The 13,430-nt window shown below is 48.1% G+C and overlaps 1 protein-coding gene across 4 annotated transcripts in view; it reads right to left on the reverse strand.

Annotated features, from left to right (window-relative positions):
• Nucleotides 1-13,430, reverse strand: part of LOC146197749 (uncharacterized) — a 523,674-nt gene that overhangs the window by 332,155 nt on the left and 178,089 nt on the right. For 3 of the 4 annotated variants that reach the window (XM_084599657.1, XM_084599656.1, XM_084599658.1), the window contains exon 2: nucleotides 7,317-7,457. In XM_084599657.1, the coding sequence (XP_084455783.1) occupies nucleotides 7,317-7,457 (141 nt within the window). Of the gene's footprint in view, nucleotides 1-85; nucleotides 463-7,316; nucleotides 7,458-13,430 lie in introns of those variants that run through there. The other variant, XM_084599659.1, reaches the window with a different exon arrangement.

The following is a 13,430-nucleotide window of genomic DNA, read 5'->3' on the forward strand; positions in this document are numbered from 1 at the left end:
CGAAGCCTAAACGCGGTTTTTCTGAACCCATCCATCCGGCGATTGCGCTCGATGAAGAAGGAGCAGCAGCAGCCGCACAACTCACCCGTTGGCCGCCGACGAGCGCAGCGCCAGGCGTGATCAATAATCCACAAGGGGCTGGCTGGCTCGCCGCCCAATTCCTACATCCGCATCGTCTCCCCCCTCCTTCACACCGGGACACAACGGCCTCTCACGCCGCAGCACACCACGCACCGGTCCGCCGCCCTCTCCCGAACACCCCCAGGCAGTCCCGAGGGCGGTGGGAAAAGCCCCCTACAACACGACGCACCGACAACACAAAACCACGCACGACATGCACACGATGGGGGGGGCCAAAGCTTGAGTTCCAGCCACGCACAGTAATCCGTGTAAGGAGAGCCGCAGAATGGGGACAAGGCGGCTCCGCAATGACGATCCGAACGGGCCCCGGGCGCGACGGAGAGGCTTAGATGACTCGCAGCTACCCCGCGTCTGCTACTGCAACGACACCGTCGAGAGCTGCTGCGCCCTGGCTCCGACGAGAACCCGGCACGACCGCGCGTGGTTCGCCGGTCGCCCGCGACGTGCCGCCACCAGACGGATCCTCCAGTGTGCGACGCTGGCGCCGCTTCGTGAACGATGGCGCAAACAGTGCGGTGGAAACCGAAACCGCGACGGAATCGCTGAGTGTTTTCCACCGGGAAATTATGGCACCGGGTAGCGCTGCTTTGAAACGGCGCAGTACGTAACACCGCTTCTCCCGACGCCTGACTTGCCCGACCACAAACGCTGATGAAACTCTGTTCCTTGGCACTACGAACAGTTCAACACAGCGAATGCAAAGAGAAGAAAAATATGAGAAAATAATAATAATAAATAAATAAATAAATAACAACGAACATCTCGTACATACCAAATTGCAGTAAGTAAGTACGCCTAGCCGGCGGCGACGCACGCATTTGAGGACACAAAGCAAATCTAAGTCAATTCGATACGTAGACTAGAAATGAATTGGACCGCCACATACGGACCGCTCTCAAAGAATTGTGCAAATCGCTTTTGGCAGCAAATTATTCCAAACAAAAGAACCTGCGTAACTTAGAATGATCCGGCAGTTCTTTCCCACGCTATTTCACGCTGCATAATCAACTGCATGAAATCGGAGCGATGTTTCGTCAACGCTTGTCACAGCTTCATTACAAGGACAGGTCGTTCACCAGGTCTACTAGTCATCCTGACCACCAAATAAAATAAACAAAAATGATTAAAGCCCGCACAAGCACCAGCTATCCGAGGAGAATTATTAAGCGAAAAACACACCGCAAAACTTAAAGACGCAGATCGACCAGTCCCGCCCATATAGCTCGATTCTGATCGGTAGACGTATCGACCAAAAGGCCTAATTGAAATGTTAGTGACCGTTTTTCAACGCGATCGTTGTGTAATTGGGGCCCCGGAAAAGCAACTACGCCCTTTCGAGAGACCTACTTGCGAGTGTGGGCGTGCACTAATGAGTGAGAAATATCACGCGGTTGCCACATATCCCGCTTTAAAAAGAAAGAAATAATAATAATAACGCGACGCTGAGAGAGAAATAGAGAGTGAGAGGGCAGCGGTGAGGACACAAAACCACCTTGAGTTTTCAAGGCGCCGTTAAAGATCGCGTCTCCGCTCATCGTAGTCCCTCATCGAGTCATTTAAAGTGAACGCCGTTCTCTTTCTTCTTGATTGCCTTCTCTCCAAGCGTTACGACCTCCAACGAACGGCGGCACGAGGCGAAAACGGGGCGTGAAGCATGAATTACGAGAGAGAGAGAAAAGGTATTCGAAAAGGAGACCGAAAGGAGCAGACGAAATAAGCCCGGTTCTCGGATAATGAACTTCACAATAGATTGCAGCGGTGAAGAAAATCCGTGCTTTCAACCGATCATTTGAAATGACCGCGCTTACTCGCAGGCGCAGATATATAAATTAATGTAACGCAAGATTAAACGAGGCAGACCGCCTACAGCTGCTATCTGCAAGACGTCTAGCTCAAGCGTTATTGCGCGCACTTAAGCACGTAGAAAAATTGCGAGTCTTGTCTGCAGAAGTGAGTTTTGTTATTATGACGTTTTGGGCAACCTTGGCGATACCACTATCACATAAAAAATAGAGCCAGAAAATATCGCCAAATTAAAAAAAAAAAATCTGTTAAAAAACTCACAGCTATTATGAGATGTGCAGCAAATCAGACCATTTTCGAATTAAAGCACGCGATACGTCCAATCACGGCGTTGCCTGCAATCGATGGTTGTGCAAGGCCTATAGCTTTCTTTGCTGACTTCGCCGCCTCACACTTCCAGGTAATAATAATAATAATAATAATAATAATAATAATCTTTATCGCCAAATGCGAAATTCTTTCATGCCACCTTTTCAAAAACGTACAATGGGGATTTTCTTGTTAATGTGTGCAGAATGCAGCTACTAGGTTTTAATGCGATCAGTAATACTTCTAACCGCGTTTCTTTTTTTTTTTTTTTTTTTGCAGGCACTGAAAAAATGTGTCACACATAAAGTTATCCCTTCCTACAAGTTTTACAAGTACATACAGGCAGGCATAGCTTTTTAGATGACATTTAGGAGACGAATGCATTGAGCTGCCTTGCAACCAAGAAAGAGCAGAACACGGAGATCTCCGAGACGGTAACACAAATGGCGTAAATGTGTTGTCATGTGCGAGAATAAAAAAGAACAATGCAGCTACAGCCTTTCGAAATAGTTCGAGCGCCTACATATGGGCCCCAATGCTAGTTCAAAATTGAAACTCTACCTGCCTCGTGCAGCTCCTCCGGCTAGCAAAATGAAATCATGTGTCGATTAATATTGCATCTCAAGAGCGCAGCGAATCCGGGAGAGGCCGTACGAGAAAAATAAAACAACAACACTGTCAGCCTATCCAACGTCACTCGGCCTTCTCTGATACAAAACAGAGGCGCGAAATAAAAACGATGTGAGCCCGATGCATCATCGGGCCTGAGCAGCGAGCCACCGACCAACGTCTGTTTAACGGGGACAAAATTAGCAAGCAGTCGCTGGCGGGAGAAGACACCGGGGGAGGAGAAAGAGCGGAAATTCCTAGACGCGCGGAGAACGCTCAGAGATGGGGAGGCGCGCAAAATAAACCAGACACCGCCACTTTTTCAACGCTTGCGCGCGTCACAAACGCCGCCCTCCGAGGGGATTCAGCACGCTTCCGCGGAGCGGGCGGAGGAACGCGAGCGTGAGCCAACATCGCAGCGGCTGATGCTGTTCAGAAGAGAACGAGGCAGCAGTGCTAACTCAACGAGTCAACAAAATTACATTTTTTTATTAATAAAGGTCTGGCCAATCTCAACCTGTCTACGCGAGTAGCGATCCCTTCAGCCGTTTCTGAAAGACACGCAATTTTACTAGAGTTCCGGTAGAAAGGGCCCACGAACAATACAGCATGCTGCCTCTACTAACGTCTGTATCCGCAAAAGTAATGCTATTCTCTAAAGAGGCGAAAACCAGCCACAAAGTAATCGATAGCGTCAGTCAAGCGTTTTGTTAGCATTATATGCCATTTAGTTAGACTTGGTCGATGCTTGGGAACGTCAAGAGCTCGGCGGAGCTAGAAGCGGTTTTTTGGGTGCGACACGTTGCAGAAGGATGAGACGGATTGACATGTACTTCTGGGCACAAATGTACAACATACCTCATTTGCACTACTAAATACACTTTTTAGATTACGACCGATCGGGAACGTCAGGCCAAGGTCCGCCTGCAACGATGCCCTGTTTTGCCGATTAGACTCGCGCTATTCGTTTTTCGAAGCACGCTCAACGCAAACCTTGTCCTCTCCCGACTATCCACCGAGAGTGCCTTTCTTGGCGCCAAAACAGCTCCTTAAATCAATTTTCTCGGTATTCAGGGGACCATCTCAGTGACCAATAGTCTATTGGAGTCAATCAGCCAGATATTTAATCAGACCAATACACCGAGTTTATTTACTCGGGAACATAGCGTGCTTCCAAGGAATTGGTTCAATCTATTCCCCTAAGAGGGACGGCGTAAGGAGCCAGTCTCTCAAGCACCGTGCTCTCAAGCAACAGTCAAATAATAAAAACTTAAACGCCACCAGCCGTGCTCGCGGTACACGTAGCGTCTCAGTTCAGCTGGCCATCGGCGAAGTGTGAGACCCATTTCAGCGCGACACCCCGAACCTGTTCACCGCTCTTTCCAACCGTCCCAGAGCAGCTTCTCAGAAAAGGACCTCTGCATGCAGACAGTGCGGGGACAGCGCGACACACCCTCCCTGCCAACAGTATATCGAAGTATATGCAGCAGTATATAGAGGAGTCGTTCAGAAAAAAATTCAAGGCGCAGAACAGCAGGACCTCCGGGTGTGCAGATGTACATGGACTCCACTGCTTTCTTCCGCCTTGACGCTTTCTAAGCGGTGCTCGCTAAGATCTCTCAAACGAAAAGAAACTTTCGCTCCATCCCCGCCGGGCAAGACGCGAAATGCACCAGGCAATAAAGGCCGCGTTCCGCTGGGCGAGAAACAAACAAACAAACAAAAAAAAATCCACGCCAAAAGCGCAGGCATTAGTCTGAAATAGTGCATGACCGCGAAATCATAAGAAGAGTGCACCACACCAACCGTGAGGGCGTCGCAAGCGACGTCGGTAAGCGAAGAGGAAGAAACTTCATTTTGATCTGTTATTTTTCGGCCAGCGAAAAATAAATTCTAGAGGGCACTTTGCACCGCTAAAGTGCGATCGCCTTTTGGCAACAAGCAAGAAGAAAGAAGTCGCTTTTGCACCTGAAGCCAGGAAGACGCTTATTTCCACACCGCTAACTCCGGCGAGACAGCAGCATAGACAACGCCGCGCTTTCTTTCCCCCGACAGCTTCGTGTCCCTTTTTTTTTTTTCTTGCTGCAGAGGATCGCAACCGCCTTACGCGTGAAAACAATGACAGCCAAGACCACGCAAGCAGACTAGCGGCAACAAACAGAGGCGTTCTGACGCGCGTTTCCAGCGCACCGATACAAAAGGGAGACAATGCCGCAAGCAGAGCAATGAGCGCGCCCACGAGAGCGACCGCTCTCTCCTCTTCCACGTCGATCGAGGACAACCTGGAGAGCTTGCCGGCTCGACCGGCAGATGGGGTAGATTCCTCCACACAAAGCCCGGACATCGATCCGCCACACATCCCCCACAGAACCCTCTTCCCGAGCTCCCTAAACTGCTCCGAAACAAGGCCGTCCACACGCCAGCCCCGCTCCTTTTCTCCAACCGAGATGGACTCCACGGGTACGCTTTCCCTACGTCCCTTCCTCGCATTCCCTTTTCTTTGCTCCCGCCGTGCGTAGTGACCCGCTGGAGGGAGTGGCTAGCAAAGAGGAGAAAAACGCGGGTGCGGAACGAAGCTTCCGCAAACGAACTCTTCTCTTCGCTAAACAGCAAACTACGTCTTCCCTCAACCACAGGCTCTTTTGTTTTAGCGCTACCACAGGAAAATTGAGACTGTTGCTCGGAAATGAGAGCACTGATTCTCTTCTAACCCCGGCACATAGGAAAACTGTTTGCTTCGCTCTATTCCTACAAGCTTCACTCGCCTACTAATTCGAGTCTGACCGCGTCGTTATGATGAGCAGCGGCTCTGCGCCGTCGACAGCCCTTGAGAGGCGGGCACATGAAGCAGGGGGCAACGCAAATGAGACGTTACAATCGGACCCAAGATGAGCGCTAATGGTCGCGTCAGCGGACACAATGATTACTGCAATCAGACGTATTCCAACAGACAGATTCTACTAGGTTAAGTAACGTTCCGCCCTTCAGCACGCCGCTCGGGAAGGAATGAAATCAGGAAATGCGGTATGAAAAGTTATTTTACAAAACAGAAAAACAAGCGCGAAGTAAAAGCTCAGTTTATATTTTCAGGACCCAAGCTGCCCTCATGCGCCTGTGTCAACACATTTCCGAATGCCGCCACTAGCAAGACCTGATCGAAAATCTGATAGCACAAAACTAAGATGCACCGCGGCTTGTGTCCGCGAAAATAATCCGATGTAAAGCTCTCGACCAGTTACAAAAAAAGCACGACTGTTTACATTTACGAGCAGAAAAACTATCGTCAGGCATCGAAGAAATGGCGATTCACGGATAAAGATGAGCGCTTTCCCACGAATTCCTCATCGGGAGACGAGGGTTTCCCACCACCCACCTGCCTTTAAAGGGCCACTGTCCAGGGAAGGCCCTATTCGGCGAAGGAGCCCAGTGTTTCGATCAGGTACTGGAGATAGTCTGTGCAAAATGCTACAGTGACACGCGCGCCGCAAAAGCAACGAAAATACAAATCAAAGCTCTCTCATGCTCTCCTTCGGGAAGCCAGCTTCCCCGTTTCCTGCGCTGGCCCGTCTCGCTGTCTGAGGGTGAAGGATGGGTGTCTACCACTCTCTGCGCGCTTTTCCCTCGCCACGGCCACACTGAATCCAGAGGCGCGCGCTCCCTCGCCCGTTTTCTTTTTTTTTTTTTTTTTTCGCGCAGGCGGAGTGCCACGCCCCACCTCCCGCCAAACGCGGAGGAGGAAGGGGAATTTGTCTTGCGGAGGCTAGACGACCGGGTAGGAGAGTGCAAAACCTTTGCGAGGGTACGGAAGGAGAGAAACAGGACAGAATCGGGTGATTGGGGTGGCTGTCACTGCGTTATTAGTTACTCTCTTCAAAAACATTTTGCGGCCTTGCGTTCTGGGGGCGAAGTCTCACAGTCATCGGGGAAGAAAATATTTTCGACCGGAGGGTGGACAGTGGGCCTTTAAGCGATGAAAATTCTCGTAACACATCGCGTTTCTGGGGGACACAGAGAAGTGGTGCGCCAAACTACACTGCGATGCCCTTACGCTGGTATCCCGTTTGTAACACTAAATTATGAACTACCATCATAAGCGCAATGATGAAAATTCTTGTAACACATGGCGTTTCTGAGGGACACAGCGAAGCGGTGCGCCAACTACACTGCGATGCAGACTTTCGAGAAGTCTCCCATTCCTTTCGAAAATTAATATCTAGCCCCATTAGCCTTTCTTTATTACCCTGCCAAGCTTTTACTGAACTGGACTAGATGAAGCGAGCGCAAAACAAACTTGACTCGCAAAAAAATCCGGAAGTTTCGTAGCCTTCTTCGATTGGCTGCCTCGTGGGCTGCTTCCAGGCGAAAATCTAAAAACCCAGAACCCGAGCGGCAATGCTTTGGCAGCCCACCACGCGTGTCGCCTGATGAGAAGCTGGCACCGCGGTAAAACTCACCTTGCTGAGGCTCGTCCTGGCAGGCTTGGTCTTGGTCCTGGGCGGTGAGGAGGCAGGCTTGTCGTTGCAGTTTATCTTGGAGTTCAGTAGGGGCTCCGGCGACGACGGCCGCGTCTCGGGCTCCCGGCTCTTGATGGTGCTCTGCGAAAAAAGCACAGGACGCTTTATGAGCGCTGCCTGGTATATGTGGACGAACACACAAGGTTCCTGGTAAGAGCAACCATTTTTCTTACGAGCAGCTTCTTCAGAGCACATGTCAAGCCAATATGTCCCAGAGAAGCACTGAGAAGAGGGAGGAGGACGGCCGATGCGGCACGTGACCGAGAGACACGAAGGCGATGCCAGTCTTGAGCGTTTTCAAGCATCACAATCAAAACATGTTTGATTAAATGTAAAGAGCACCGCTCGAGCTTTTTACACGGAAGCAGCTTTCGTATTTCATTACTTCATGGACATCTACCGAGCGACTGGAAGGTAGCCAGGGTTGTGCCAGTATACCAAAAAAAGGTGACCGCGCGTTATTCAGAATTACCGTCCGACATCACTTACATCGTCATATTGCAAACAAATCGAACATACTATTGCCAACCAGATTAATGAATTTTTAGATGCGCATAACGTCCTTTCTAAAGATGAGCCCCCCAGGTTGGAAGGCGTCCCACATATTACTGGGGATGAACAAAGGGCGATTCCTAGTAGCTCCAGGACGAATGAAGCGGCTGGGCTAAAGCCAAAAGGACGCTCAGTGTGGATGTGTCGGGAAGCGACCGGAAAGTCCGATGTTGCAAGGAGATATATCACATAGCAACATGGAATGTACGATCTATGACGCAAGGTAAACTGGATGTCGTCAAGCGAGAAATGGACAGATTGAACATTGATATCTTGGGTATCAGCGAGCTCAAGTGGACCGGAATGGGAGAATTTAACTCCGGCGACCATTATGTCTTTTATTGTGGGCACGAATTCAAGAGAAGGAAATGAAACAACTCTTTCGTGAAATTCTGTTCAATGCTCACGCGCTGTATTTATTACTTTCAAATCGATGTTATGTTAAAACCCATCTGAAGAAAACTGTTTTAAGAAAATAGAAAAAGTAAAACTTAATGCTATAGAAATTGCAGAAAGAACAATGCGCTGCAATTGCGAGCCGCACATATTAATGCACGATTTGACAATTTTGCTAATTTACAACAAAGCGAAAAATGGTAAAAGAAATAAGAAAATACTTCTTGTTTCTGCAAACACATGACAAAGATTGCAACGGATATTGAACTGCGGTTTATTTTATTGCAGCTGTTATCAGCACAAATTCACTGCTGTTTGTTTGTTTGTTTTCCTTTGGTGTTGTTGCGAATTGTAATTTACAGAACTTATGAAATTTTGATGTAAAACCTCAATAACAGTCAAGAAACACTTCGCATGCGTCGGCTACTCGTGCAAGCTATCCGGACGAGAAAAAAGAAACATGTGGCAGTGTCCCAGCAGATAAGATCACCCCACCTCCGTCTTTTGTGTTCGTTTCTCTGCGCGTCCCCTCTATTTTGGACGCGCTTCTTTTTCTGGGCGTGTTTTTCCCTAAATGGCAAAGAAACGTTAGCAGTTAGAAACGGTGGTCCTGTGTACCTTGCTGGTCCCGTCGCGTTCTTTGAGGCTGGAAACAGCGACTTCACTCTCGGTGACTCCCTGCAGCTCCCTAGGGTCGTTTTTAGACTTTTCTTCACCACGAGCGCCGGGGCAATTTTGTGGCTTTCGTTCCTGCTTCCTCTATAGGGAACCCAAGCTCAAGTTTCGCCGCGCGACGGCAGCGCCGCATTCCTGGCGTGGTGGCGAAATGTGAAACGATGGGGCTTCGCCGGAGCAGACGCTCCGCTAGATTCCTGGGCACGCGCGGCGATCGCGTTGTGCCTGGCAGTTATTTGGCGATACAAAAACACATCCGCTGATGCGGAACGGATGTACTAAGTAGCATTGTGCCATGGGAAGTCACAATAGTAGGCGAAGCACCAAAATTCGAGGCTCGCGTGTGAAACTTTGCAGATTCCTTTGGAAGCGTGTCCGCAAGACCTGTTTTCCAACCCCATGACAGCGTTCTGAGAAGTCTCGCGTTCTTTGTGGAAACGAAAAGAGCCAATTTCCCCTTTCTTCGTAAACTCAGAAAGGTTGACAGTTGACAAAGACAGCTTGGAGAGCCATCAAAAAAGTGCAGTGGTTAAACAACATGCATAAAAAGTGAAGAGGATGAAAGATTATCCTGCTCGTCGCTCCCCGCGTGTCTAGTTTTGCCGATTTTTTGTGCTCTCTCCCTGCTTTGTGAGCGCTCTGAAAGCAACCAAATCAACAGATGTGACGTCCGCAATCGAGACTGATGTGTGAATGTGCCCTAAGTGTCCACAGCTGCCTTTTCATTTTTAGATTGACCAAGAAAATATCTAGGAACGAGGCCTTTTTTTTTTTCGGGGGTGGGGGCGGCGTTGGAAAACATGCCTTGCTGAGACGCTTTTACAGATTTTCGCAAATTGGCCAATACGTGAACCAATTATTATTATTATTATTATTATTATTATTATTACTATTATTAACGAAGATATGTCGGAAGTGCAGTACAAAAGTGATCCTAGCTATGGTTCGACTAACACTACTCGCACGGAGCACCCCATTCGCGTCACAGGGTTCGTGAGTGCAAACCAAATATTATCATAAATGAAGCGCAACCATTTAATAAGAACCGAAATAAAACACTGTGTAGTACAAGCTTGGATTTCACCTGCCTTCCGAGCCAGCGAGCCGATTATATCGCGTGTAGCGCACGGAGCACGCATGTGCTTATGAGATTGCTAGCGTTCTTGTCTTTGAAGAAACACCTCCTTCGGACTATATACTTATTCTTCTACTGCGAAATTTCCTTTGGTAACGTCGTAATAATAAAAAAACAAATCCGTATATAGATCGCATGCTACAGGCCAAAACGATGGTCAACGAGCGGGCCACTTTATTCCACAGTACGGATGATACTTAGCAGCTTTTAAAGATATTATGTACGACAATATAATTACATAGCGAACTTACCTCCAGATGCATTCCTACCTTTTTGCTAACGTGGGACGCATTCACAATCAATATTTACTCATCCCCGTCTGCCGTCTGCTCTACAGAGCAGACGTGAATAAAAAGTTTCCCGCTTATAATAAAGTATTCTTCATGGAAGTACGCGTCAGGTTGCCCAATCAAGACGGAATGTGGGTTGCATGTCGCGGTGCACCTGCGGGGGCGCGTCAATGCGCGTGCTCGTGCGAGAGAAAGCGCACGGCGCACGCCGTGGAGGCAGCGAGCGAGCCGGCGGCGTCCAGTGAGTGCCCGCGCGACAAAGCAGCGCGAGACGTCTGCACGTACGCAGAAGGGAGCGAGCGAAAGGAGAAAACTTGCACGAAATGCCTAGGTGGTGCCGCCGCGTTTATCCCCAGTTTCTATTTTTCTGTCAGAGATGGCGCTCCCTGTCAGGAGCAGCAGCGCCGCTCGACGGTGCTTTGGAAGCCTATAGCTGCAACGCTTGTGTCCCATTTCATTACATCTGTTTTCTATACAAGACATGCCCAGTGGAGGAGAACGTGTGCTGTCACTCATGCCTTTCGGGTTGCCACGTGTTTTTTCTTACTGCAGAAACTACGCCTTTCGTGAAACATTTGCCCTAGCCTTTCAAACTCTGCATTGTTCCCTCCCTCACCCTCGTCCTCACGAATTTTTCAGCGCCCATCCTCCCTCGCCCTCACCTCAGCGAGTCAGATCCTCACGAGGTGAGGGTTAGGACGTCCTCATGAGGGTTCACCCTCGTGAGAATGCCCATGTCTGTAGATAACATCTGCTCTTCCGCTTTACGTAAACTATACTTTTTAAGACATAAGCTTAAAAAAATCTCCCTTGAGCGTAAAACTACTTGCTTACAATTCACTAATTAGACCGAAACTTGAATATACATCGCGTTGTTTGGGACCCGTTTACTAAACACAATATCACCCGTTTAGAAAAAGTACAAAGAAAAGCTGTGAGATTTATTTACTCTAAATTTTCTCCGTATGACTCACCCTCTGAATTAATGCAGGTCAATGGTATTGAATGTCTTGAACAACGAAGAAAAAATTTGCGCTTGCAATTTCTTTCCGCGCTTTGGAATCGAGACCTAGCTATTAACCCTTCACCATATCTGTCGCTTTTATCATCGATGCATACGCGCCACCATCATCCTAACTCGCTGACGCCGTATTTCCCACGAACTGATTTATTCAAATTTTCTTTTTTTTTCCTCGCACAGTAACCGACTGGAATGATTCATTATTGCCTTTCTCCACACTTTGATGTTTATTACCTTTGTTATTATTGTTTTGTTGCCATGTTACAACCCTGTACAAGGTCCGCAGTATTGGATAAAGAAAGAAAGAAAGGAAACGAGCCAAACTTACGACGACCGCATTCGACAGACCTGTACACTTGAACTCGACACAGTGGGGCCGAGTAAACTAGGCGGCGAAGCGGGTCGAGTTAACTCGCTTGACCTGCTTGACTAAGCGTGTAGACCCTGTCGAGTCAGGGGAGTCGATTTATGGGAAACACGGGGAGGCCCACTTCTTTTCAATATATTCCTTAATGACATTGTTAAGATTAACAAAAATGCTAAATTCATCATATACTCTGACGACACGAGTATATTTTTTGCTGGGAAAAACATTCAGGATCTAATAGTGTCTTGCAATACAACAATGGTCACGCTGGAAAAATGGTCGAAATCTAATGATATGCGCGTGAATGAAAAGAAGACAAAAGCCGCAATATTTCGCCCGAAAAACAAGCCGGTTTCTACTCACAGTTGTATTCTATATAATTCTCGACCTATAGAAATAGTTAATCATTTTAAATGTTCAACCATGTCATGGGAACACCCTGTAAATCACGTTGTCAAACAACTGGCTAGAGTAGTGGGCATGATTGGTTGCAGACGGCACATTCTTCCGACGTCACTCAAACTAACTCTTTATAACGCACTTTTTTATTCTCATGTAAATTATTGTCAGCTTGTATGGACTGCAACAAATTCCTGTCTTCACAAAATACACATGTTGCAGAAAAGGGTCCTTCGCTACGCCTTCAATGTTAGCTATGGGTCACCCAGCAAAGGTCTCTTTCTTGCAGCCGGTGTGGTCCAAATCTATGAATTATATCGATACCGGTTGAGCATTTCTTACAAAACAGAAATAAAAAATGGTACAAACCATATTCGACGATTGGCAAACTTGCAAGAGACAGCCACAAATTACCCTTTCAGACAACCCGAACAATGAATGGTGCCAACAGCACTCCGGGCAAGAACGTTTGCGATTCCCTTCCCTTCTGAACGCATCTGCACATTTTGACTTATTCACTTGTATCATAAGGTATTCGCAACTTTCACGGGCTATAGGCGGCGCCACTGGAAATCCAATATGGCTGCCCTTGAGGGGATACGGCGTACGGCGTTCACGCTTCAAGTGGGTTGTGCTGGGCCGCTGGGCTACGTTTCCTGAAGCTGAAATAAAATATTCGCGCGAGTGTTCTGTGGTGGGAAGGTATGCACGGTATTGTCAGCCAGCGTATGCAAGCCCTTTGTGAGCATGCGTTGCAGGGGTGCGATACAAAGGACCCATCGAGTGTGGCTGGTCAGGTATGTGAAACATCCTACTGCTGACTGTGTTGTGCGCAAGTACGACAGGTTCCCAGGCGACTCTAATCGCGCCACTAAGTACTACAGAGAAACGTTCGACGGAGACAGAATAAACATGAATATAGATAAAACTTTCAACTTTTATCCAGGCCTCACGGACACTCGCGAACTGCAGCATTTCAAGATGTCGTGCTGTGTATTCAGGCGCGTAGCACAGGCATGCCGAACGGCCAACCCCGCATTTTATGTGGCCAAATTTTTTCTTTCACTTCAAAATATACGCCGTCGCATAGAGGTACCTACTACCTTGTTTGGGCACAAGAAAACATCACTACAAGGTAATAATGATGGTCTACTGTGATCACTTTAACAACTTGTTTTTCCTTTTTTTTTTTTTTTGCAGCACCTCTGACAGGCAGTGA

The sequence above is a fragment of the Amblyomma maculatum genome, chromosome 3, assembly GCF_055883805.1.
Source record: "Amblyomma maculatum isolate TAMU_Amacu chromosome 3, ASM5588380v1, whole genome shotgun sequence".
NCBI lineage: Eukaryota > Metazoa > Arthropoda > Arachnida > Ixodida > Ixodidae > Amblyomma > Amblyomma maculatum.